Source organism: Phocoena phocoena, chromosome 16, assembly GCF_963924675.1.
Source record: "Phocoena phocoena chromosome 16, mPhoPho1.1, whole genome shotgun sequence".
NCBI classification, from domain to species: domain Eukaryota; kingdom Metazoa; phylum Chordata; class Mammalia; order Artiodactyla; family Phocoenidae; genus Phocoena; species Phocoena phocoena.
Window position 1 is genome coordinate 77218157 of NC_089234.1, and position 27019 is coordinate 77245175.

At 36.7% G+C, this 27019-nt stretch overlaps 2 protein-coding genes across 2 annotated transcripts in view; one reads left to right on the forward strand and one right to left on the reverse strand.

Moving 5' to 3' along the window:
• The window catches only part of ERO1B (endoplasmic reticulum oxidoreductase 1 beta), a 61717-nt gene extending 47780 nt beyond the window's left edge, over nucleotides 1–13937 (forward strand). Inside the window, exons 10-16 of the mRNA XM_065893812.1 lie at nucleotides 163–189; nucleotides 3747–3839; nucleotides 3951–4197; nucleotides 5236–5305; nucleotides 7517–7603; nucleotides 8591–8724; nucleotides 13422–13937. Coding sequence (XP_065749884.1) covers nucleotides 163–189; nucleotides 3747–3839; nucleotides 3951–4197; nucleotides 5236–5305; nucleotides 7517–7603; nucleotides 8591–8724; nucleotides 13422–13482 — 719 coding nt within the window. The 3' untranslated portion in view covers nucleotides 13483–13937. The remainder of the gene's footprint in view (nucleotides 1–162; nucleotides 190–3746; nucleotides 3840–3950; nucleotides 4198–5235; nucleotides 5306–7516; nucleotides 7604–8590; nucleotides 8725–13421) is intronic.
• A 9423-nt stretch (nucleotides 13938–23360) lies between these two features.
• GPR137B (G protein-coupled receptor 137B) overlaps nucleotides 23361–27019 on the reverse strand; it is a 50554-nt gene continuing 46895 nt past the window's right edge. Inside the window, exons 6-7 of the mRNA XM_065894256.1 lie at nucleotides 26246–26370; nucleotides 23361–24231 (exon numbers count right to left, since the gene is read on the reverse strand). Coding sequence (XP_065750328.1) covers nucleotides 24120–24231; nucleotides 26246–26370 — 237 coding nt within the window. The 3' untranslated portion in view covers nucleotides 23361–24119. The remainder of the gene's footprint in view (nucleotides 24232–26245; nucleotides 26371–27019) is intronic.

Consider the following 27019-nt stretch of genomic DNA (forward strand, 5'->3'; position numbering starts at 1 on the left):
GCCTGTTTTTCCATTACACATGAGCAGTAGACATATTCCTTAATCTGTCATGAGGAACGTTTTATAGACTTAATTTATTCTTATTTATGAATGACCATTTAAACATTTTAACCCAGTTCTGTGTGTGTGTATAATTTTGATTGTTTTTGTTTTGTTTTTTAGGAGAATCATTCTACACGTGGCTAGAAGGTAAATTTAATGTCTGCATTTTAAATTTATTGGCATCTTGCAAAAAATGAATTGATTTATTTAATATATATTTGTAAGTTTTAGGATTCATTAAATCTTGACAGTGTTTGAAAGAAAATAACATGTTTTAGGTTATTATAGTTTAGGATAAAATTATTTGAAAATTTTGAGGATATTGGTCAGCTAAAAACCAGTGTTATGGAAATATACAGGGCAGATGCGGTCATCAGGGTTCCAGAACTGGTTCCCAGTCTTATTTCCATTCTGTATGTAATACTCATCCAAACTACTTTTCTAGTAACCACTATGCAAGTCTGTTTTTTTAAGTAGAGGCATTCTTTTTGGAAGGAAGTACTTTTTTATATATATGAAATTAAGGGAAGATGAATTTTAATTCAGAAGGTTTTAAACATGTTTACACATATAGTCTAAACTTGTCTAACTGAAGGATAAAGTAATGTAGATCCCAATATATCACATACCTTCACATTCTTATATTTTCTAGTGTTGAAATTATGAAACGTTATTAATGGAAAGCTGAAACATTCTAGGATTTTAACAACTTTGGTTAATAACTGGATATATGCTGCTTTTAAAAAATTTACCAAATTGCCATTAATTTATGAAACCAAAAGTTCAAATGTATTAATGAAAGATAAGCAAGTTGAATGACACTGGAAAATGGATATTTCATAGCCATAACCTTATAGGAACTCTACTGAGTTAAACTAAGCACTTAATTCCATTTTATCTTTGTTAATCAGTCGTGTTAACTTATGAACGTGATTTCTCTTTGTTTTTTAATGAGCTATTTTTTTTTTTTTGGCTGTGTTGGGCCTTCGTTGCTGCACACAGGCTTTCTCTAGTTGTGGAGCGTGGGCTTCTCATTGCGGTGGCTTCTCTTGTGGAGCACGGGCTCTAGGCACGTGGGCTTCAGGTAGTTGTGGCACGTGGGCTCAGTAGTTGTGGCTCGCGGGCTCTAGAGCTCAGGCTCAGTAGTTGTGGCACCCGGGCTTAGTTGTTCCATGACATGTGGGCTCTTCCTGGACCAGGGATCGAACCTGTGTCCCCCGCATTGGCAGGCAGATTCCTATCTACTGCGCCACCAGGGAAGCCCAATGAACTATTTTTGATGTGCAGATACTGCTAGGAATTATATTGATAAATGGCCAATGTGGGAAGAGATGGTTATCTTTGTTTAATTAACTTTATTTTACGAGCACAAATTGTGGAAAGTAGTATTTAGGTTAAAAGAGGTGGTCAGAGACTCTGCATATTGATAATGGAGGATGAGAATGAAATTTATGGGCAGTATCAGATTCTAGGGTATACTATATCAACCACTCTCCTTGTATCCTATTGATGAGAGTCTCTGAATATTGATACACAGTCCAGCGATAACTCCTATTTGTAGGCAACTTTTCTGAAATTCAGTTTCCTGATCTGGGGCACGAGAGTGGCACTAGCCACCCAGCTTACCTACACTGTGAGTGTAGATGATGCCTGTGAAAACTGCTTCGAAAATCACTAAACGGTGTACAAATGCCAAATAATAGTGTTAACAATATATCTAGCCCTTTTGTGAGAGAAAAAGTTATATATTGGTGTCCTGTAGTTCAGTTGATGAAAATGAATTTGAATGAAATTAAATCCAGAAGAGGAAGAGGAGAACCACTTTCTAAATTGAATAGTTGGATTTGCCAGGCATTAGGGCTGGCAGCAGACCGCAGGCAGGGAGCACCTCTCCAGCACTTTCTGCTAAGAGTGTTGTGTGTCTTCTTGGTGCATTCACTTGGCTCATCTTTTATTATTAAGATTTTGCTTGAAGTTACCTAATTTTCACAGTTTACAGAAGTACATATCTACTCCTTCCTTCCCTCTTACAACCCATCCCCTTTTAGGTAAGGGGCTTTGTGGGCTTTGCAAATTAGAATTCCCTCCTAGTTTTCATTTTCTCATTTTTAGGCATATGAATTTTCATGAGCTTTGCTTTGCCTGTTTTCCCTTCCCTTGGCTTTAGATATTTTACTGCTTAGAGAAGTAGATTGGAAGGAAGAGGAAGTGAACTTCAAATCTGATCATTTTGGTACTTGATAACAGATTTGATTAAAAGTTTTACTAGAGAAGTTAATACCTAATGTTTTATCAAAGTTGTTCATATTGTTTATATTCCTTGTTTACCATAAACATTCAAATTTGGCCATATACTTTTATGAAGAAGCCACAAAATAGAACTGAATTTCTACCTTTTGGTCTCTATCCGTGGTGATGAGAATGTTCTAGGAAGAATTCTGAATTAGGGAATGAGATCTCAAAATAATTATTTTTTCCTATTAGAAGCTACTTGCTTCAGAGCCATCTGTGGTAGAACATAAAGGGAAAGTAAGTTGAAGATCTAAAAGATCCTGAAAGGATGCAAAGTAAGCCACATACATACTCTTAAAAAATCCTTCAGCATATAAATGAGATTGTTTCTTAGTTTCCACTGTTGAAGCCCATTTTTCCCCATAGGGAGAGTAAAAAAACCAAAAAGCAAAAAAGACAAAAACAAACTCTGTTGGGTGGTAGGAAAGGGGAAAAACTAATTGTTCTGCATCTAGTGTAGATTCTTAAAACTTTTTGCATTTTTATCTATTTTTAAATTTTTCTATGAAGAATATTTTCTAAAAATGTTTCTCTTTTTTCGTTGTGGTTAAATATACACAGTATAAAATTTACCTTAAGCACTTCAGAATTTAATAGCATTAAGTTCATTCACAATGTGTATTACTCTTATAATAGAAAATATTTTTAAATGGAGGCAGGGGTTGGATAGGATGGCGAAATTATCTTGACCTCTGTTCTGAGCAAAAGCCTGTGTGGCTTAAGAAGGCTACATAAAATAAATTTCCATCACATTACTGAACTCCATCTTGATATGGTTTTACTCACATAGTAAATAATCAGCACACATTTTTTTTTTTAATTGGCTGAAACTCCTGGATGTCTGTTTTCCAAGTTTTTGCTCCTTACCTGTGGAACATACAGTTAAGTAGAATTAGAGAATTCCAGGGCAAAGGATTAATAAGAACCACTAAAGAATCTGGAGGAAGGAAAGAAACAGAATTCAGTCTCTTCTTCCTCCACTAACAAGTAGGTTCAAATAAAGAACATCTATAGGGAAGGGAAAAGACGAAACAGCTATTGTTACGCCAAAGCAGTGACTTTATATGTGCTTTAGTTTAGCCTAAACCACAAAAAATCTGTGCTGTTGCCATCTGGGTAACATGAGGACTTTTCCAAGTGCATCCATAGTGTTTGGACCTCCAGTAGCCCAGACATTTGTATCTTATTCTGCACTAAGTTATCATACTCAGTTAACTCCATTCTGAAGTCAGAATCTTATTTTATCTTCTAGTGATAGTAACTCAATCTAATTATTTTATATTAGTCCTTGATTTGTTTTTAATGTCCTCGAATGTTAACTTTAAAAATAAGCCCATGTACCTAATCCTCTTGATTCAGTATTTTTGTTATCTAAATGGATGTGATTTCTTTTTCAATATTTTTCTGAATAGGTTTGTGTTTGGAGAAAAGAGTCTTCTATAAGCTTATATCGGGACTTCATGCTAGTATCAATTTACATCTATGCGCAAATTATCTTTTGGAAGGTAATCAGATTTTTTCTATTAGTATAAGAATTGTTGGGGAAAATACATATTCTCAATAGAGCAAAAATCCTGTTTATTAAGAGTGTATAATATATTTCCCTTTCTCTTTAGAAACCTGGGGTAAACCTACCTGGGGACCTAATATGAAAGAATTTAAACGCCGCTTCGACCCTGTGGAAACCAAGGGAGAAGGCCCAAGAAGGCTAAAGAATCTGTACTTTTTATATTTAATTGAGCTTCGAGCTTTATCAAAGGTGGCCCCTTACTTTGAGCGCTCAATTGTCGATCTTTACACTGGAAATGTAAAAGAGGATGCTGACACAAAAACCCTTCTACTGAATATCTTTCAAGATACAAAGTAAGAATTGAATTGTCAGTGATCTGAAATTCTCCACTCTGTAGTTGAGTGAGGTAGTTCTTGAAATATTGATAAAACAAAAACTGACTCCTGAAAGTTAGGAAAAGGGAGAATTAGAACTGAGAAGAAAGTGTTCCATAGAATGGCAGCATTTTAAAAATATTTCTAAAAATGTTGACTGAAAAGCGTCTATAAAGCTTTGTTGCATAAACTTTCACACTTGAGAATAGGCTGTATTTTTTTTTTTTTTTTTTTGCGGTACGCGGGCCTCTCACGGTTGTGGCCTCTCCCATTGCGGAGCAGAGGCTCCGGACGCGCAGGCTCGGCGGCCATGGCTCACGGGCCTAGCCGCTCCGCGGCATGTGGGATCTTCCCAGACCGGGGCATGAACCTGTGTCCCCTGCAATGGCAGGCGGACTCTCAACCACTGCGCCACCAGGGAAGCCTCTAGGCTGTATTTTTAAATATAACTTTAAATTTTATGTAGTACCAAAATTTAATGCTACTTTAATGTTCTTTCTACCAATATTGTATTCTTCCAGTTGCTACTTAAATTCAGATGGTAATAGGTGCTAGCATAAGGATAGATTACCTAAGAGGACATTAGCCTTACGTTCTACAATATAACCTTTAAAAAAAATCCTGGGTGTATAAAACTGCACTTTACTGATTGTTAAAAATGAGCACAGAGGAGAGTTGGGTTAAGAAATGTCTAAGGTAAATTATGCATTAAATTTTAAAAAATGTTTTAAAATGTTAAAGAGTTTTGTACATTTTTTCACACAAAATTGTTTTTAGTTAATTTTTTAGGTTATTTTTGTCACGTAATTTCTTCAAAACATTACACTCTCATAAATTACAAAGCCCTCTTTATCTTGCTTTACTCTTTGATTGAATAGTTTAAACTCTTTGCCACCTTCCCATGTTACCAAACCTTACACATGAGTAAATTCTGAATTTTAAATATTTGTAGGGATAGAAAATTCTACCAGAGCTTGAATTTTTCATCTGTAGCTTATAATATTTTCATTTCATTAGGTCCTTTCCCATGCACTTTGACGAGAAATCCATGTTTGCAGGTGACAAAAAGGGGGCCAAATCGTTAAAGGTAAAAAGTTCTTGACTGGGGGACCGGGTGGGGAACAGTTTACTGGTTGTATTTTAATCCTGTTCATCTAAACTTTCTTTCCCAGTTCACCACCTTGTTGGTCTGATTGGATTTTACTATACATGATACAAAAAGCTCTTTCTCAATTCCTTTCTCCTTTCTAGTTTGCCCAGCTGCTTAGTGAATCCTCAGTCATACCTCTGACTAATGACACCTTTGTAAATGTCTTTTCAAAAGGCTTTATTTTGAAAGTTTTCTTACTTTCTTTTCTTTCATTTACTTATTGCTGTTTTGATGCGTCTTAAAAAAAATCATGCACTATTAGCCACTTTGAAGGCAGTAAATAGTATATTTTCTAATGTTTACTTTACAAAATGTTACAGTTTTGAAACTATTATGTTTTTGTCCTAATGGACTAACATATAAGACAAAAATTACCTGTTGACCTGTGATGTCACAAGGAGACTATATTTTAGGAACATTATGCAACTTGATGTTACAAGCACTTGGTTTTCATTTGCTTACAGTAATTAAGGAATACGTTGTACCCTTACAGTGTTCATAAAAGTATTTGAAATTGACTGGCAAATAGTCTTGTACCACAGCTCCACAATTTTTTATATGCGATTCTGAAATCCAAAAAGCTCCAAAAACTTGAACATTTTTCTTATGTTTGGTACAAATTAATTTGTTAGCAAAACCTAACCTGAACTGGTGTAAGGATATTTGTAGTGTTTTTAAAAAAATTCTGCTTGGTATGAATATTCTTACATTTTGTTGCAAAAACAATCATGTATTTGATTACAGGGTGTTGCCATACACTCTGGTGGGGTGTTACATAATATATAGTGTGTGTACTATATTTCTAAAATCTCAAAAATTCTGAATTCTGAAACACATTTGGCCCCGAGATGTTTTAGATGTGGATATGCTACAAGAATGAATACATTAGTAAGAGTTCCTTGGTATTTCTGAAATGAAGTAATTTAGCCACAACTATATTTTAGTTTTGGAAGGTCGTTTTGTTTTATGGTTGTTTTAGAGGTATATTAGTATTACAGTATTTAACATAATGCTAATTCATTTTTGTAATGCTTCCTATTTTCTTAGTGTTTATACAAATATTATACTTCCGATCAAGACAACTATAATTACGTATCTTTTTATAGATGAGGAAGGTAAGACTGAGAGCAGAGTAGGGTTTCACAGCTAGCTTTCAAGTTATAAAATGCTGGAAATTTGGTTTCCCATTTTTCAAAGGTGTAGAAAGGGGAATATAAGTCCATTTTTCCATCTGCTCCAAAGAACATGAATTACATGAGAATGGAGAGCAAAGGAGTTTTTCTGTTCTATTTATGTTGTCTTTCTTTTGGCCAAGGTATTGATTCCTCCAAACGCTTCAAGTTTTCGGGTGACTCACTCCAGCTCTTTGCAATAAAATGTTTACCTCAGTGCAATAAAATGATTTTTATTTTCTATGTTTACCCTGTGGAAAAGATGAGGAAACTTCCTCTTAGCTAGTTTTGTCCTCAGAGAAGGTGAGACTGACCTTAGAGTCACAGAAACCCATGCACAGATGCTCACAGGCATCTAACTGTGTGGGAAACGAATACAGCAAAACTCAAGGATCCAGTAAGCAAGCGTCCCTGGAGAAGCTGCATTAGCAAATGTGGGGGACTGTGAGATCACAGACCCCTTGTATAGCCCTGTGATCATCGGTGCTGATGGGGAATACATGTTATAAACATGGTGTGGTCCTAAGGAGAGATACGGACACTGATTATTGTTCTAGGACTAGCTTTCTGATTTAGACTCACACAAAACAATGTATCAAAAATAAATGAAACATAATATAGATGTATTTACCACTGGTTGTACACAGATATCAAATGGAAGCAGCAGTTAAGCTCCTTCAAAGTAAAAACCGTGTATTATTTACTTTGGTGTCCCCTGTAGGGTACATGTTGGTGCTTTGTGTGGAGTGGCCCCTCAATCAAAAGTTTGTTGAATTAATATATAGAATGAATTTTATAAACTGCCATTAATGTTAGCTGTTTTTATGTGCCGTGTTGTGCTATACAAATTCAAATACTTCATTGTTGAAAAAAACAACTCATTCATTAATAAGCTTTGAAACTTTTATTATAATTCAGACAAATGCAGTTTAATTTTAAATGTCTGATTAGAATGAACATGTGTTCTGCTTGTTAGGAGGAATTCCGGTTACATTTCAAGAATATCTCCCGTATAATGGACTGTGTTGGATGTGACAAATGCAGGTTATGGGGGAAATTACAGGTTTGTGTGTTGTCTTCTGTTTTGAAACTATTACTAACCTTAAATTTCTCCACTGAGAAGTTGAAAGTTTTTACTAAAATGTCCTCATTGTTCATTGAATTAGAAATCCAAAGTGTGGTTTTTCTGTTTTATTTATAAAAACAATATTAGACTCTGTGTGTTATATGTGTATGTATTAAGATGTTTTTCCTATTGTAGGTTAATGATTTTAGTTTTATTGTATCTGTTTCTGTTGGTACAATCTCAGATTCATTTTTGGAGTTGGTTATAAATAGAGTATATTGGTATTTTATATACCTATATAAAAGGTAAAATATAATTATATAAGAAATTTAATTATCAAATTTTGGTCACTGAGTTTGTATCAATGATCAAAAGAAGGAGGCCCCCTAGTCACAAAATGGGAAAGTTCTGCCCAGCAGGCCCATTTACCTAAATATTTCAGTGTAAAAAGGATTGTGTGACTGTTTTATCTTTTACGAAGATGATATTAAGTCATAGAAAGTCAAGAGACAGAATTTTTTTAATGGAGGCTACACTGAAATCAGATTTTTCTTTTACTCTGTTGCTAATAATTGAGAAATTATTAAGTGTAGGTATCACTATACCTATAAACTGATACTTATTTCTAAGTTTTGAATTGTTAGGGGCTATAAAGAATGCTTTCAGAGTTACATACTGAACACTGTAATCCTAATGTGATATTTTCTACGTTAAAAAAAGGCATTTTAGTAATTTGGAATAGTAGGATATGTATCCAAAAAGTGTTAAACTATTCAGATTTCCTTAACAGCTTAGATAAATTTATCATATGCATAATCTGTGAGGAAGTAGAAACTGTGTTTTACCTAGTTGAACATCTTGGTGAAAAGTTCAGTTCATGTGAATTTCCTGACTTCTCATCACAGTGACTGAGTATTCCTTTAAACCTTTATAGCAGTTATTATTATATGAATTTAATTAAAAGTTTATCACTATTTTCTTTAGACTCAGGGTTTAGGAACTGCCCTGAAGATATTATTCTCAGAAAAAGAAATCCAAAAGCTTCCAGAGAACAGCCCATCTAAAGGCTTCCAACTCACTCGACAGGAAATAGTTGCTCTTTTAAATGCTTTTGGAAGGTAAGAACTGTTTTCATAGTGAAGACTTTTGATTCCCCTGCTGGTTTCAACAAACTGCAAAGATCATCTTCTTTGCTAAAGTAGTCTGTTTTGCTTTGTTTTGTTGACAAAGAGGGAGCATTATTGTCATATAGCATCGTACCTGCACTCACAAGCCAGTTTCTCTACAGGTTGCAGGAAAAAGTAATAGTTTCAAATTGCCGGCATTTCCCAGTTTGCCTTCTCAATTTTGTGGGGAAATATTCTCCTAATAAAATTCTCTTTAGCTGGTTTTAACTCATTCAAGTACAATAGCAGGAGTAAGGAGAGTTTGGCTCAGAAGGTGAGGAAAGAAAAAGACATTAAACCTTTCAGCTGCTCTGTGTCTTAATCTGAGGAGGCATTTTTCTTTCACTCATGCTTCCCCCATTGTTTCCTGTGTACATACATACAGTTTGCTTTTTGTTTATACCACAGATGGTTTCAAAAATAATTTGAATTTGCCTACAGAGATACATGCAGTACCAACTAAGTGAAGAATACAGGAGAGAAGGAAAAGAATCATAGAAAATCAGAGAAAACAATACTATACTGCCCTGGGAAAAAAGGCAAAGTCAAATCAAGGAAGAATTAAAAAAAGAAAGAAAGAACAAAGTAATACAGAGATTATAATGTTTTCTTAACGTGCATTTTTAAGTTAAAAAGAGGCAGTTAAATTAAAAATAAATTAATTGCCCCTTCCCCATCTTAATAGCAAAGATTTCACCTGTTGTTCCCCTGTATTTAAAGATGACCATGTAGGTTGAGATTTCAAACACAAGATAAACATAGCATGACCACTAGTAATTGGTGTTTCGTGAAAAATTCAGTCCACCCACTTATGAGGCTTTGTAGTAAGATAAAATAGGAGAAGCTGAATTAAAATTAAATTATTTGAAATTTAAATGAAAAAATATTTTAATCAATTTAAACACTTTGAACTGAAGAATAGTTGATGTACAGTATTATGTTACAGGTGTACAGTATAGTGATTCAGTTTTTAAAGGTTATACTCCTTTTATAGTTATTATAAAATGTTGGCTATATCCCCTGTGTTGTACAATGTATCCTTGTAGCTTATTTTATACATAGTAGTTTGTACCTCTTAACCCCCTTACCCCTATTTTGCCTCTCCCCAGTGGTAACCACTAGTTCTCTATATCTGGGACTCTCCTTCTTAAAACGTATTTAAATCTAAATAAAATTAAATTGAGAAAGAAGCAGATGTTAACTTCCTCAAAATTTCTCTGCCTCTCACAAGGAATTATTCACAAATGCAACCCTTCCAGCTAAGTTCTCTAACTAGAGCCTGCTAGTACCTTTTATTGCTCCCTAGAGAGTACTGGACTCAGAATCAGGTCCTAGCGTTCTGCAATCCTGGCCCTGCCATTTACTGGCCGCATGAGCTCAGGTACATCACTCCTTTCTCCCAGTTTGTTTCCTTTCTCTGTATAATGAAGAGGAGTAAAAACCTTTCTCACAGAGTTAACATGAGGATAAAACGAGGTCCTGTGTGACACTTTTAAATCACAAGACGCTACCTGAAGTCCATGGCAGTGGTGGGCGTGGGGATGGTGATTTACAAACACCATTGGATGTTTAGTGCCCCAGTATTTTCAGTACTTAAAAAATTGTCTTATTGTTTTTATGGCTAGACTAGATGTGGGAAACCTTTCTTTTCTTAAGGGTAATGACACTCAGGGTGGGATGGTTACACAAACAAGGTACAGCCTAATTTAATCTCCCTTTTCCTCCCCACGGAAAACAAATGGCAGCCATCTGCTTTTCAAATTTCTTTTAAAATATTCATCTTTCTTTCCCCCTAATATTAAAGTAATTCATAGTCATTATAGAAAATCTGGAAAAACATGTGAAAGTGTTATTTAGAAAATAAATTTTAAAATCACTCATAACCCTACCACCTAGGACGATTTCAACATTTGGCGTATTTTTTTTTATTAATTAATTAATTAATTTATGGCTGTGTTGGGTCTTTGTTTCTGTGCAAGGGCTTTCTCTAGTTTGTGGCAAGCGGGGGCCACTCTTCATCACGGTGCGCGGGCTTCTCGCTATCGCGGCCTCTGTTGTTGCGGAGCACAGGCTCCAGACGTGCAGGCTCAGTAGCTGTGGCTCATGGACCTAGTTGCTCTGCGGCATGTGGGATCCTCCCAGACCAGGGCTCAAACCTGTGTCCCCTGCATTAGCAGGCAGATTCTCAACCACTGCGCCACCAGGGAAGCCCTTGGCCTATTTTTAATGTGTATTTTCCCACTACTTATACGTAAAAAATTTACGTACGTGTGTGTGTGTGTACATATTTACAGAGTTGAAACCATACATTTTGTATGCTTTCTTATCCTGTTTTACTTGGCATTACATTTAATCATTTCCCAATATTATTAAAATTTTTTTGTGTTATTTTTTTCGTTTTTATTGAGGTATAATTGACATACAGCATTGTATTAGTTTCAGGTGTCCAACATAATGACTCACTATTTGTATATGTTGCAAAATGATCACCACAGTAAGTCTAGGTAGCATCCATCACCACACGTACAGAGTTTTTCTTCTTGTGATGAGAACTTTTGAGATTTACTCTTTTAGCAACTTTTAAATACATAAGCACTATTTTTAATATAGGCCAATATTCTATTACATGGACATACCACAATTTAGTCATTCTGTTATTTCTTAGTCGAATTTAACTGTTTCCTTCATATGTATTCTATACATTTCTTACTTTTTCCTTAAAAAATATTACAGTTCTTAATAATTGTTAATGAGATGTTCATTGTATCTTCCACCTGATTATCAGTCCATTTAAATAATAAATGATTTTGGCTGCACTAACACAAAAAATTATTGTGTTACACTTTGGGAGGGTTTGTGCATTTGTTCTTGTTAAGTGAATTGGTAGTTTTCTTGGTCTGACAACCTATGTAATACAATTCTGCCTCAATTAGGGCAGCTAGGACAGCATTGCTTTGTCATGTGATGCTAGTGGGCAGAGACATACAGTGAGCATTGTCTTTGGTTCTGGCCAAGGAAGGCTGGGAAATGTGGTTTCTTTATCTTGAATACTCTGCAAATGTCTTTCCTACACTAACAGCCATTTTTTGATGGTTTCAACATTTATATCAAAGGGCTTATTTTCCAGGGAACAAATTAATATACCTGTTGGCTATTAAAATATATTTTAGTATCCCTCTAAAAGTATCAGTAAAGCAGTAGGTAAATGCAGGTACACTCTGTGCCTTCCTGTGTCTGTCTTAGAATAATAATAGGGAATGTGGAAAATCTCTCTTGTGTAATAAATTGTGAGGTCTGGAATGCATCTTTACAGAGATTCTGGTCCCATATAGTGCTGGCGAGTTTGTACTCCCCACGTAAAAGGTAACCTACAGTTAATTTGTATCATAACCTTTGAGTTTTCTGACACTCTCCATTCTGTATCTAAATCAGACTTTGAGCATACGTTTTTCATTGTTTTTTTCAGCTGCTGCTCTTTACTAAGCTCTCTTTTCTTTAGTTATATGGACCTTGGTTTCTACCGTATCTTCATATGTATTTTGATAGGTTTTTTTAAAAACAGGTACTTTGAGGTACAGCATATGATTTTACACATTTATTTTGTTTAATAATCATAATGTTTTTTCGTAATAAGTAAACACTGTTTCAGTCCTCTAATATTCTGAGGATTAGAGTAAGAATTCATTTTCTGTTAATCCTACAGCTTGTAAGAATATAAAGAAAATGTTTTTGAGACCATACGGACATAGATTTTTTTTTGAGAGGACATATGGTCTTGGGATCTGATGAACTGGTTAGAACCCACCTACTCTACTAGCTGAGCAGCCCTGGGAAAATTACTTGATTTATTTGAGGCTCAGTTTTCCTAAAATGTAAAATCAGGGTTAATTTTATCTACCTTGTGGAATTTTTTTAAGCAATTAATGAGATTATATCTGTGATGAGCTTAGAACGTTGCCTACCATACTTTAAGCTCTCAATATAAGAAAAGCTATTATTTATTAAGTTCTTAAAGAAATGAGCTCAGTACTGCATTCTACATTATCTTAAGCTATAGAAAGAAAAACATTAGATTTTTATTGTATCAACCCTGAATTGCACCTAAGGATAATTGAGCTTACAGAATTTTTTTTTTATGATTTCCATTCTAGAGTTTTACTTCTGGGTCTGGGCTCAGAAGCATTTCATTCATTTATTCACTCAATAATAATTTATTGAACACTATAAATATGGGTGGATGGAGGGCACAGGGATTCATCAATAGAATAAACAGAACCTGTACCTTTGTGTTAAAACAAATCCGTGTTTGGGGAACAACAAAAAAGAAGCGGATTTGGAGAGTAGTGTGCAAAATGAATTTATAAGGCTAATGTAAATGATTTGAGATTCTTTATTGTAATGAATTATCATACCACTGTTCCCGTCATTAATCTAGAATCTGTTGATAATATGAAGTAACTGGCTTCCTTTGCCCCTTTAATAATAATAGCATACGCATTTAAAAATGGAAGCTTCACTGCTTAGTGTTGTTTACGTCATTTTATTTTCGATTTTGCTTTCAAATTGTAGCCCATATAACAGCATCAATAATTTGAAATGTGTACACATCATATTAGCTGTGCTAATATGCTTCCTTTTTTCTCTTGTAGGCTTTCTACAAGTATAAAAGAGTTACAGAATTTCAAAGTCTTATTACAACACAGTAGGTAATAGAGGCTTTTATATGTCTAATTAGAGACATAAAGTGACTGTGTGAAGCCTTTTTAGTCTTGGACATTTCAGCAGAAGGAGACTAATCTTCAGACTTCAAGAATTCTGAACTCTTAAAGAGAAAATTCAAATGTTCACTTGAATATTTATACTTCTTAATAGATTATCAATTAGAGGTATTTGTAAAGGAAGTATATACTTTTAAAACATGTAAACTATACTAATTCTGTATTTAATTCCATGTGTTTCCATCTGTTGAATATTCTGCTATTCCATTTGTTTAGAATTGGCTTTGTGCTTATTCTGTTCTTTATTTCCAGCTGTCAAACTTAAATGACTATGTCTCCATCTGAATAGTACTGTTAACTAGTCTATTATGGAAAAGGAGAGCTAGGGAGCAAATGTTGCTTAGGGCAGGTATCAGTGACAAAAATTCGTCAGTTATCTTTAAATGTATTTTTAGCCTTGCCTAGCTCTGTGTAACCTTCTGTAATATGGATGTGTCAGCGTGATCAATGACCCTTTCAATGTATAGTTATAACTTAGAATCCCCAAGGCTTCGGTTTCATTGGTTTTTATTGAAGATTTTAGGTGGTGGTGGTTGTGTTTTGCTTTGGTCTAAAGGACCTGCTTCAGCAAAGGTGAATAAGTAATATCCCCATGCTACCCAGCCAGATTTCATGCGCCTGCGGTGGGCTGGCTCAAGAGGATTCTTTACTTAGAACCTGTAAATCAGTTTCTATTGATTGTGTGTTTCTTTGCCCCACTCCAATTTTAGAAATTTTTGTTTAATAAGCCAAAAAAAAATCACATAAATACTTATTTAACAGTTTCCATCTTGATAAAATTTGAATGGAATTGTATGGATTTATAACACCAAATGAAAACATTATATACACAAAACTTACTATTTTAAAGTAAGCATTTTTAAAGGACTTTATTTCAGAATACAGTCTATGCAATGCTCTTTCAATCTGATTTTCTTTGGTAGGGTATTTAAGTAGATAAATTAATTCATACCTTCTCTAAGCTTCCCCTTTCCCCACCTTTTCTTTTTTAGTTCTTTGTATATAAATAGTACTTCATGTGACTTGTACCAACAGATGACTTCATAAGTCCTAAACTGTCATTTTTTAAACCTAGGATTTAAATATCCTTAATATTTAAAATATTATTTTAAAAGGTGTTAGTATATATAATGTGATTAATTCGGAAGGTTGCATCTGTGTAGAAGTCACGCGGGTATCAGTCTTTCATGAAGTAAATAAGTGCTCTTAAACCCATATATTATCCTGCCAAAGTCTGAATGTGTTCACTGATGATTTTTAGTGACATATTTTAACTTGTATTTAGTTGGCTTATCCCTTTTAAAAATACTTAGCCGTCCCTTGGAGGGCTATGGTTTGAGGGAGTAAGATCTCACTATTTAATTATTTTCTTACCCCATTTCTAACCTTTATAGACCTGGAGTTTTCATGTTGTTGTTGACAGTGGTGGCATTTTTTTTAAGTTGAATAAAACAGGCTGACTTGGTTGGAGGCTCCTCTACTTTTTCTTTTCATTTTTAGGGATGCAAGTTATTGTCTGGTGGGAGAGGGGGACCTTCAGGTAAATTTATCTAAAAAGTGAATATCTAAGTAATCTTGCCGGTAAATTAATAAGAATTATACTTAGTGTTTTTCAGAGTCTAAGAAAATGTGAATGTTTTGCACTTTGTCTATTATTACTGTAAGTTTAAAAACCTTTTTGGTAGTGTCACTTCGTCGTTCCCTCAGTTAAAGATAAAGGCTATTATTTAAGCTCTGTTTCCTGGAGAAGATCTTTGGTCATTTCCATTTCTTGCTTCTTTCCTTTACTGTGATTTGTTTCCAGATTAGTTACAATTGTGTATTAGAGTGAGTTCTAGGAATTAAAAGATCTAGTTAGGGTAAAAAGTTCTTTTAAAGGTTTTAACAGATCTTTCACTACCAAGAAAATAAACAAATGAAGTATTCTTAAGCTGAAATCTATTTGATTAACTTTATTTTACCATAAATTAGATTGTGGCAGGCAGCCTACATTTTTGTGTATGTGTGTGCTTTTCAAATGAATGTGTATGTGATAGGAATCTTTGTTTTGCAAGCCTGGTGATGTTTTATGGTCCTTGTGATATAAACTTTTTTCCAACTCACATACCTTTTTGTTGTCAAGTGATACTAGAGTACCGACTGCATTGTGAAAATGCTTGCCTGGCAATAATACCTCTTGGCATTTTGTCTTTATCTCATCACCTAATTTAAAAGTCCAACACTTGATAATGTAACTTGACAGAAATGATTGTGCCAGCTGATAAAGTAATGAAAAGGAAGAAAAGGAAAATATTCCTTCCTTCAATGGCATGAGTTTATTTTTTTTCTTAAGTGGCATCTATGTAAGTTAGAAATACTGTATATTAAAACTGGTAAATTTAAATGTTTCTCTTCTGTTGATTCTTAGATTATGAGGAGGATCAGACAATATTAGTAATAGTTTTTACAGTTTTGAAATCTGATAAACCCAGCGTTTTATTTTGACATTTTAACATTGTGAGTTACTCAGTACTTATAATCTCTGTACGTATATGAAACACTGTGCCATGTTTTACAGCTTTATCTAGGTGCCACTGTATGTAAAAAAGGACAGCTGTTTTGATCTCCGTCAGCATTGCCTTCATCTGGAAATTTGGGAACAGTTCACAGTAAACCTCTCAGTTTGCAAACTGAAGTACCTGCAGAAACCATAGCTATTCACCAAAATACAGACTGGGTGCATGGTACCATGGAAATTATTTGGTAAAACAAAACAGCATAGACACACACCAAATTTACGTGTACTCTAAGTAACATCTACAGGCGCAGCTTTGATTTTGAACAGAATTCCAAATAATTGGCTGTTGTACCCACCAGATTATAGAAAATGTGAATTAAATGTTTCTGCCATCTTCCTATCTTGTTCTTTTTTTTTTTTAACCCCCTTTTAAATGTTTCCTTTTATGAGATGAAAACTTGGTTATAATTTGGGTGAAGGGAAAAACTAAGTAGTCTGTGGTTGTTTCTTTTTAAAATCATAATTGCACTCATTGGCAGCCACTGTTGAAGGGCTTTGCATGGATTTATCTTCTCAGTAACGCTAGCAGGTAAGTACAATTACTTCTCTGTTTTTAAATACGAAAACTGAGGATAAGAGAGGCTAAGTAACTTATCCATAGTCAGAAATTCTAGGTTGTAGAGTCTCGGCTCAGAAGTTGGTGTATTTGTGTCAGTTTATAAATTGGCTTATTACCATTCAACTAAACACTGGGGACTTCTGGCGTCTTTTGATTGGTATTGAGTCATAAAGCTTTTTAAATATACTTACTTTATTTTTTGAAAAGGTAATAACATTCACATGGTTCAAAAACCAAAAAATATACAAAGCTCTACAGTGGAACGTTGTCTTTCTTGGGCCCAACTTTCCGTACTGGGCATCCTTCCCCTGCCCTCACCATCAGTAACCTCTGTGCTTGGCTTCTTATGTTTCCATCCATACATCTTTAAGGCATATACCAACAAATACAAAAAGTCTTATTTTTTCTCTCATTTTTACCCAAAGAGTGGCATCATATACGTACTGTTTGCTTTTTATTCCCCCCACTTAGGTTTTCTTGGCAGTCTTCCCATGTCAGTAGATAGCTTAATCACTTTTTTTTTTTTTTAGTAACTGCTTGGTATCCCATTATATGACTATGCAATCGTTTAATTAGCTAATCTCCTATTAATGGGCATTTGGATTGTTTCCAGACATTGTATTTATGCCATTTTACACATATGTAAATATGTACTTGTAAGTCTAAATTCCCCCAAATGGAATTTTTGGGTCAAAGACCATGTGCAATCATAATTTTGAAAGATATTAGAATATTGCTCTCCACAGGGGACGGCTGCCAATTCACATGCCCACCTTCAGTTGAAGGCAGTATCTGTTCCTCCACCAATACCAGTGTTATTAAAAACCTGGATTCTTGCTCTCCTGATAAGGTGCAAAATTATGTATCTGTGTATTTTAGCTTGTATTTTTCCTATCATGAGTAAGGCTGACTACCTTTAATATGTTCAAGAGCCATATTTCCTTTTGTGTTCATAACTTTTACCCATCTTTCTACTGCACTGTTGATCTTATCAATTTATAGGAGTGCTTTATTTATTAGAGATGTTCATACTTTGACTGTAATAAGCTGTACTTTTTTTTTTTTTTCCATTCTGTCTTTTGACTTTGCTCATGGTGCTTTAGCCATGGAGATTTGTCTTTATGCAGTCTAATTTATTGTTTTAGTGGCTTCCGGACTTTTTGATAATTAAGAAGGCCCTCTTCACAGCAATAATTCACCTGTATTTTCTTCTAAAACTTTTATGATTTTATTTTTTTAGATCTAAATTTTGACTCCTTGGAGTGTATCCTGGCATAAAGTGCAAGGATCCAACCTAATTTTTTCCCAGACGATTACCCAGTTAATCCAGTACCATTTATCGAACAGCTCATCTTTTTTCCTCACTAGTTTGAGATGCTATGTGTATCTCATCTAAAATCCTGGGTTCTCTATTTCATGGATCTCTTCACTCCTGTACCTGTACCACATTGTTTTAACTACTCGGGGCCTATGTTTTAATACCTGGTACATTGGCCCCCTCTTATCTCCCCTGTCCCCTTTCAAAATTTTTAAATGATTTTTTTAGCTGTTCTTGTTTGTTCCGTAGGAGCTTTAAAAAAAAAAAAAGTCCTTTAACATAAGAATCATGCTAAAAACTCTGCCCACCTCAGTGTTTTCTCTGGAGGGTTGCCCTTTTAGCAACATAATGTGTCACTGTTCTTTTAATTTGATACTTCACCTGATAAAAATCTACTTTTTATTATCTGTTGTGTTAATCATTTCAGTATTCTACTTGCCAGCGCCCAAACAGGTGAGAGCAAAGAGACAGAACGTGAGGTGCCTGTGTAGACAGAATTTCATCTCAGTGCTTCCGTTTTAAGACTTAGTTCTCAAATCATTCTTAGAAGCTGTCTTGCTATACAATCCTCATTTCCTTTTTTACTCCATTATGCATTCTTTGTCCAAAAGTTGGATGTCTGTCAAAGATTCATAACAAAACAGGGAGGGGCCCTTAAATGAGTATTAATCTTCTAAAATTAATATGCAGTGGATAAAAGTGCAAGTGCAGGAAGTCACCTTAAAAAAGCCCCGGTGATATATACCAGAAGAAACGGGATTTGAATATTCACTCACTGTTCTAGGAGCTGGGCATATAGCAGTGAACGAAACAGACATATCCCTGCCATCGTGTGACTTATGAATTCTGTAACCTCACTAGGTTATATCTAGTTGACAGCGAGAATGCACCCAGAGGAAGAATACAGTTGACCCTTGAACAACATGGGTTTGAACTGCACAGGTCTACTTAACATGCAGATTTTCTTCAATATATACATATTACAGTACTACGTGATGCGTGGTTGGTTGAATCTGCAGATTTAGAACCGGAGATACGGAGAGCTGATTACAAAGTTACATGTGGATTTCTGACTGCCTGGGGGTCAGCCCCCCTAACCTTCACGATGTTCAGTAATCAACTGTGTATCAGTCGAAGAGGAATAGGTAACACAGAAACCTGTCTAGTGGAGAAGGTCCCCTCGATGTGAATGAATCTTATTTGCTTGACAGTGCCATCAAGTCGTCACAGGCTGATTAAAATCATCTACCTACCACCCCTTGGTCAGGGCAGAGTCTGCGTTCACCATGCATCGTTCTGATATCATTTAACTTTTCCGTGCGGATTTCCTTCACAGAATATATCTCCAAATGGGTAAGTGTTCTGCTGTCCTTTAACAGGTTTTCAGTCTTCAGACCTGAAGCCCAGACTCTAGGCTAGTGAACGCACCAAGGGAATAGCACACCAAGGATATACAGTAGCACAAATTGAATGGCGCTGGTAAAGCATTATTTGGTTATCCTAAACTCACCCTTTCTATACCTCAATCAGTGCCTTCAAGGAGCACGTATGACTTGGGACTGCAAAGAAACGGGAGGGACTGTTGGAGGTTAGCAAGGGTCATGGGAAATTGAGGGTCAGAGTCAAGAAAGGTCAGAGTGACAGGGATCAGCAGAGAAAAGAGAGATTTTGAAGCTCATACAGGCTGAAAAGAAACAGGTCATGGATCCAGCTGAAGAGAGCAGGCAGCTCATCTCTAGTTCTGACTAGGCTCTTAAAGTTCAGAGACAGAAAACATATTCTGGAGATAAAAGACTCTAATATTCTGAGTGGTAGGGCACCAAGCTCCAAAAGGACAGATCAGGTTTGGAGGCTAAAGAATGAATGCTGGCAAGGTATGATTAGTCTCTAGGTAAACGGGGTAGGTCCCAGCGACAGGTCAAGGGATAGAGATAGAGGTACGAATCCAGCTTTAGAGGAACCAGGTAGATACCATTAGGAGCTGCTGAGTCAACAGGTTTGGATCTGAGGACTTTGAAACCCCTGCTTGATGACCTGACAGCCAAGTCTCAGAACCCCACACTGAATGAACCCACATCAGTGCCCAGGCCCAGAGGAGCTGAGTGACAGGTACGGGGAATGAACCCAGAGATCTAGGTTGGAGGCACACGAACATCAGCTGACTTTTAAGGTATTTTGACCCTTTGGTGCAAGGGCTCTTCATAAATACATACCTGCTAAGCGCCAAGAGTAGGGTTAACGTAAGGGTGGTGGTGTGTCCACAGACTGGGCCCACAGACACAAGTACTGAGCCCAGGGTCTAGCACATAGTAGGTGCTCAATAAACACTGACTGAATTCCACTTCCTTATCCTCATGGTCCCTTTAAAAAAATGTTTCCTCACTTTAATCAGTTTGTTTATAGTCTTTGAGAAGAACTCCACTATTTAGCTTGATCCTTTCCAAAAGCTCCTCCATCTGGACTATATAGTCTTAAGTAGCATTATGCATAGTTAGAAATGCTTCCAATTAAAAAAAATTCTCACCTATATGGAATAAAAATTAGAAATGCATATTAGATGTGTCTTTGATCAGCCCTATACTTTATCATGCAGTAATCTAAAGACACGAGAGCAAGTTGTTTTTTTTAAAAAAAACAAAGTTTCTTTATTTGGAAATCTTGATAGTTTCAAATATTTAGGCCCATTTAGTTCTAATATAAGTTCATCTTTATGGTTAAAAAATAAAAGCAATATTCTTGTAATACTATGTAAATGTAAATGAGGACCTTTTTCTCAAAGCACTTCTCACACTCTAGGATTTACTAACACATTCCTTTCCTCTTAATAGGGGTTAATTGTTCAAGGCCAACAGAGAGCAGTTCTTCTGGATTTTGGTAAGAGAGAAAATTGGGGGGTGCATCAGCAAGTGTGCCTGATGTAAGCAGCTAGACACAATAACCAGCAGTCACTAGCAGTGTGCCCGACACATTCAAGACGGAACCGGCCTAGCTAAATGTGACTGGTGTGTGTATACGTTAAGAATCAAAACCTCTTAGAGCCCACAGCTCTGTGTGTGACTCTCCGGGGGTTTTAATCATCAGCCCAGTTAAATGGGTTAATTGCAGAAAGGAAAAAGAGCCACTGAAGGACATCTTACAGGCAGACCTCGTTTTACTGTGCTTTACTGCACCTCAGATGCTGCATCTTCTACAAATTGAAGGTCTGGGGCAACCCTGCATTGCACAAGTCTGTCGGCACCGTTTTTTCAACAGCATGTGCTCACTTTGTGACTCTGGCACATTTTGGTAATTCTCCCACTATTTCAAACTTTTTTCATTATTACTATATTTGTTAAGGGGATCCATGATCTTTGATGTTACTTCTATGACTTGAAGGCTCAGCTAATGGTTAACACTTTTTAGCAATATTTTTAAATTAAGGTATGTACATTGCTTTGTAAGATAGAACGCTACTGCACACTTCACAGACTACAGTGCACTGGGAAACCAGAACACGTCATGTGATTCAGTTCATTGCAATGTTTTGCTTTATTGCAGTGATCTGGAACCAAACTGCAGTTATCTCCAAGGTCTGCCTGTACACAAATCAGTTGGAATTCTTTAGAAAATTAACTCCATAATTAACTCCGTTACGCATATTTCCAGTGGATGCACAGGGACATTCACATGCAGCCTTTTAGTGTTGAATCGGACTTAGCTAAGTGATGGCACAAAACTGTCAGTGATACTGCCATACTTCCCCATACTTCTTTAACGTTCAAATTATGGGAGTTTTAATTTCGTCATGTTGCCTTGAAACAAGAGGACAGTTGGGCATTTTAGAACCAGTAATCACATTCCTTGCCTTCTCTTGGCCTTTAGTATTTCACCCAGGAGTAGCTTTGTTAGTGTACTTGGCAAGACAAGTAAATTAGGACGTTAAAGGAAATTTTAATTTTCCTTTCCACACCATACACACCACATTTCAGAATATACGTGCTCATTTACTATGAGAGTTTGTTACAATCATAGTTTTTCACATTCTAGATGTGTTTACATTACTTGTACTTTAAGGCATTACTTTTCAAAAAGGGAAGAAGAGAAAAATAGGCACTTAAAACATTTTCATCGTTTCTGATAAAAAAATAATAGTTCAAATAATACTAGCAGCTTAATCATAAAAATAGATTACGGCTTTTATCAGTTAATGCTGAGTATTTCAATTTTCTTGCCAATAATAATAATAAGATATTTGTATGTCATAGGATGAGTATAATAATTGCATGATGTTTTGACCTAATATTGAAGAACTGCAGTACTTCCTGAAAGCATGATTTAAAGGATTTTTAAGCATTTGCTGAGTCTGCCTTTAAATTCTTCTAAGTATCACTAACAAAGATAGTATGACAAGTAGGGTGTTCTTAGAGCTATTTAGAATAACAGCTTATAATATTTTAAGGTAACCTGAATAATCAGTGCAAATTTTGCTTCAGTGTAGAATTTTCCCTGGCAGTAACTGTTTTAAATATGTGACCCAAATTCTTCCATATACTGAAAAGCAAGAATGTTGTTGTGTGTGATTATGCAGGGTGAAGGTGTTGGTACACATGAAAAACCCAATCATGACCCACTGAAAACTTGAGATCCTGATTTTTAAATACCATCAAGATAAGAGAAGCAGACTTGATCACTGTGAAATCAGTGCCCAGAGACAAGTTATTCCTGAAGGCCAAACTGGGAAGGAAGACATCAGAAATGGGTTTCATCACGTGGGCAGAACTTGCTAATATAAGTTCCTTTTCATCTGCCCCTCCCTCTGTCCCTAGATGTGAGATTTCCTAGGCAGAGCAGAAAGATACTTTCTCTCTGGTAACAATACTTCCTCTAGTACTCCAGCCTTCCTGACAGAGCCATGTACAGTCTCCTATTATAGGCAGTTTTACAACTGCAGGCCACATATATATGTATATATATAGACTTGGAGATTTTAGAATGGCATTTATGGTTGGGGAACTAGTATTTCATGACGTGTTTCACTTAAATGAAATACTACTTACAAGCAGCTGTCTGGAATGCCCTTTTACATGGCCGAGAGGCAGGACTCATGCTATAGGATACGGCAGTGCTACTACCATTTTAAACATGCAGCTTCCAGTGGGCTGCTTTCAGAGCTACTTAAAAAGTATTATTTTAAATATGGTTGGAAACTGTAAGAAAACTGTTAGGATTCCACATAGTCTTTTGGCTCAAGGACTCAGGGTTACCTGTTATTAAACCCCTTTTGAGAACCTCTTCGTTGTTCAGTAATGAATGTTCAGTGAGCTGGGAAAGGTGCAGTCTTGAAGTCCTGAGGTAATGGGTATTAGATTCACTGGGCTAACAAACTGTGCAAAAATCTCTGAACACAGCAGAGGAAGTTTAATAGTGTAAGTCAATTCTATCAGTGTTTTTATTAACTTTATCAACTTATCACTGATGGTATACATTAGTGCCCTGTTAACAGGAGTACTAAATTTTGGCAAAATTTAGGAGATTCTCTGAGGAACCAACCATCTATGCCTCCAACAACTCTTAAGGAGCCAATTTACGTACTATGCGGTCTGTTGATGTTCTGCTACATTGTAACTTTCAACACTGGAGCTGCAATCGGCTTTCTAGATGTCAACTGTACTTAGAGTCTACCAGAATCTGAGCGATCTGAAGAGGTAAGGATTTGAGGAATACTTTAGTCCAAAAGCCTTTAAAACAAAACAACAAAACAAAAAACCATCAGACCATATACTGTATACTTCTAAAGTGAATTATGCATAAAAGTCTGTGCAAATTACAACATATATTGCAGTAACATTCTCAAAAAATCCTAGTATATTTTAGCATTAAGTTATATAAAATACATCTTTATAAAAGTACAGATTTTTTTTGAAGTTTAAATTATACTCACTGAAACAGGCAGCCAGGCTCACTTTTTAGTACTAAAATAAGGTTTTTATCAATCTAAATTATTGCTTAGTCCTATGGAGCCATCAGAAACCTGTAACAAAGAAAAATCAAGTCCTATTTCTTAAGGAAACGTGCCCTAAAAATTCAGCTGTCATTAAATTAGTCTTTCTGAAGATTTTCAACAGGCATCGTCCATACAACTGTTAACTGATACCGCTACCCATGGCTTGGTTTGTCAGGATCCAAAATTGAGTCTGGTTGTAAAGTCCCTACTTGAGCCAGGAAGCTGTTAGTTTGTTGTCCCCAGTCATAGCAGTCCGGAGCAAAACTTGAAAAGAGAGAGAGAGATTTCAGTGGCGTGAAACATTATGCTGACTGTGGACGACATGCCAATTTTAGGTGGACAGAACTAGGGTTTTGTATAAACCAGACAATCCCGAAGCTGTTGAAAGCTTCTTGAAGCCCGTTTTCCCACTGAACAGCGCTGTGCACAGTGGCTAGAAGACCACCCACAACACCTGAACGCTGTACAGCCCAGAAGTGTAGTGATACTGCAGCCAATCACTGTGTATAACAAGACGCTTTAGCAACAAATTGTATCTGAATCCTAATGGAGAGTATAGCTCACTACCTGTGTTTTTGTTTTTTTTTAACATCCTTACTGGAGTATAATTGCTTTACAGTGGTGTGTTAGTTTCTGCTTTTTAACAAAGTGAATCAGTTATACATATGTTCCCATATCTCTTCCCTCTTGCGCCTCCCTCCCTATCCGACCCCTCTAGGTGGTCACAAAGCACCGAGCTGATCTCCCCGTGCTATGCGGCTGCTTCCCACTAGCTATCTGTTTTACGTTTGGTAGTGTATATATGTCCGTGCCAGTCTCTCACTTTGTCCCAGCTTACCCTTCCCCCTCCCCGTGTCCTCAAGTCCATGCTCTAGTAGGTGTCTTTATTCCCGTCTTGCCCCTAGGTTCTTCATGACCTTTTTTTTCCCCCTTAGATTCCATATATATGTGTTAGCATACGGTATTTGTTTTTCTCTTTCTGACTTACTTCACTCTGTATGTCAGACTCTAGGGCCATCCTACCTGTGTGTCTTTGGACAAATAACTTCTGTGCCTTGATTTAAAAAAATTTTTTTTTTCCTGTACCTCAATTTTATTATGTTAGAATGGGAGTAATATTGGTAACTACCTTGTTGGGCTTTTGTGAGTTAATACCTGTAAAATGTTTATAACAGAATATTACTATATAATTAGCTCTCAATAATGTACATTATTGTTGTTTTATCATTATTTTCCTGTGTAATGGAAAGGGGATCTTTTCTTCTTCCACAGAGGCAGTGAGGGCACCCTTAGCTGTGTCTCTTCCGGCACGTGAGAGGTTAGGGCTGCTCCAGCAGGTTACAGAGGGACATACATAGCGAACAGGCAATGCCGTGGGGACTGGAGAAGAGAACAGTTTTAGGGAAGAGAGATGGGACACCTTTTGACCTCAAAGGCCTGGAGTTCACTGACTACTTTCCCAATTATCTGTGTTCTTTACACCTGCTGGCTGAGTGGACTGTTCTCTCTTTTTCCCCCAGCACTATATTTTATTCTATCATCTGACCAGGATTTCTCTGCTCCCTGATCCACTGAAAAAGCAGGTATTCTCCCAGCTTTTTATGACCCTATAACAAGGACTCCTTTCAGACCTCTTTTAAGGTTTTCTAAGGATTTTACTGTAGTAGTAAAGAGCAGAAAAGCAAGCATATCTTTATCATTTTGCCCCAGGGGGAAAAAGAATTTACCTTAATATGTAACGGTAGGTCTTTAAATTCACAAAGGGTTTCATAAGATAAGCTTTCACTTCTAAAAAACAGCCTGAAGCTACCCTTTCACAGGAACAGTCCAGGGGTCCTGGGAGGATGGGCAGAGTGAAGAGAGGAGCCTGGCAAGCACTAGGTCATCCCTTTCTGCCCCTCTCGCCCCTGCTGGCCTTGAGGGTCCCAGATTCACAGGTTGAAAGAAGGGACAGGATGATCGCTGAGCAGTGGAGTGTGGCTGAAGCGTCCCTGGGCTGAAGAGTGGGAAGGGAATCCAGTAGCTACCCCACCTCCTGTTTGCAGACCACGACCGTGGCCTTGGCAGAGGTCGCGAAGCGCATATCTCAGGAGGTGGGTCTCGACTCTGGCTGCAGTTAGTCTTACTACTCAGATGCTTCCCCTACTTTTTCTGTTGGCCTCACCCTACCTCCAGCTCCGGGGTTTGATGCAGGCATTTCCGTTTAGTTTGAATCCATTTCATTGGCTCGGCCCTCAGCCTCCTAACCACGCCCCTCCAGCATGAACTAGGGTCTTACCTTCCCTGAAGTCCCTGAGGGGTAATGTTCCAGGCAAGGTCATCATCACTGTCGTATCTTCGAGGGTTGTCAAAGAAATAAGATCTGGGACCAAATCCATGGCTGGGGACCATTCCAGGGTTGGTCTACAAAGACAGTGTAATGGTTCAGTGTATTTTCAGACACTGTGCCTTGCACGAGGCAAAGATAAATAACATCTCTTTCTTGCAAGAGACTAAAGATGCTCTATCCACCTGGATGGAGGCACTTGTTCAGCTGGAGTGTTCATTTCAGTTACTTTTTTTTTTTTTTTTTTTTTTTTTTTGCGGTACGCGGGCCTCTCACTGTTGTGGCCTCTCCTGTTGCGGAGCACAGGCTCCGGACGCGTAAACTCAGCGGCCATGGCTCACAGGCCCAGCCTCTCCGCGGCATGTGGGATCTTCCCGGACCGGGGCACGAACCCGTGTCCCCTGCATCGGCAGGCGGACTCTCAACCACTGCGCCACCAGGGAAGCCCTCAGTTACTTTTTAATTTAAGAGGTATTAACTTTTTCTCATCAGTATGGACAAAATCTTCTTTCAGAGTTCTGCTTGCAGCAGTGAATGATCACCGTTTTAATCTCTTACAGAAAAATTAGACAATACCCAAATCAGCCAAACTAGACAGTCCCAAATTAGATATAAACCTGTATAATGATGTGGGCATTCACAACAAATTAAAATAATGAAATGATGAAATTTTGAGAGTTTCTTATCCAGTTTCTATAATCTGCCTCTCCTGTTTCTGTCCCCAAG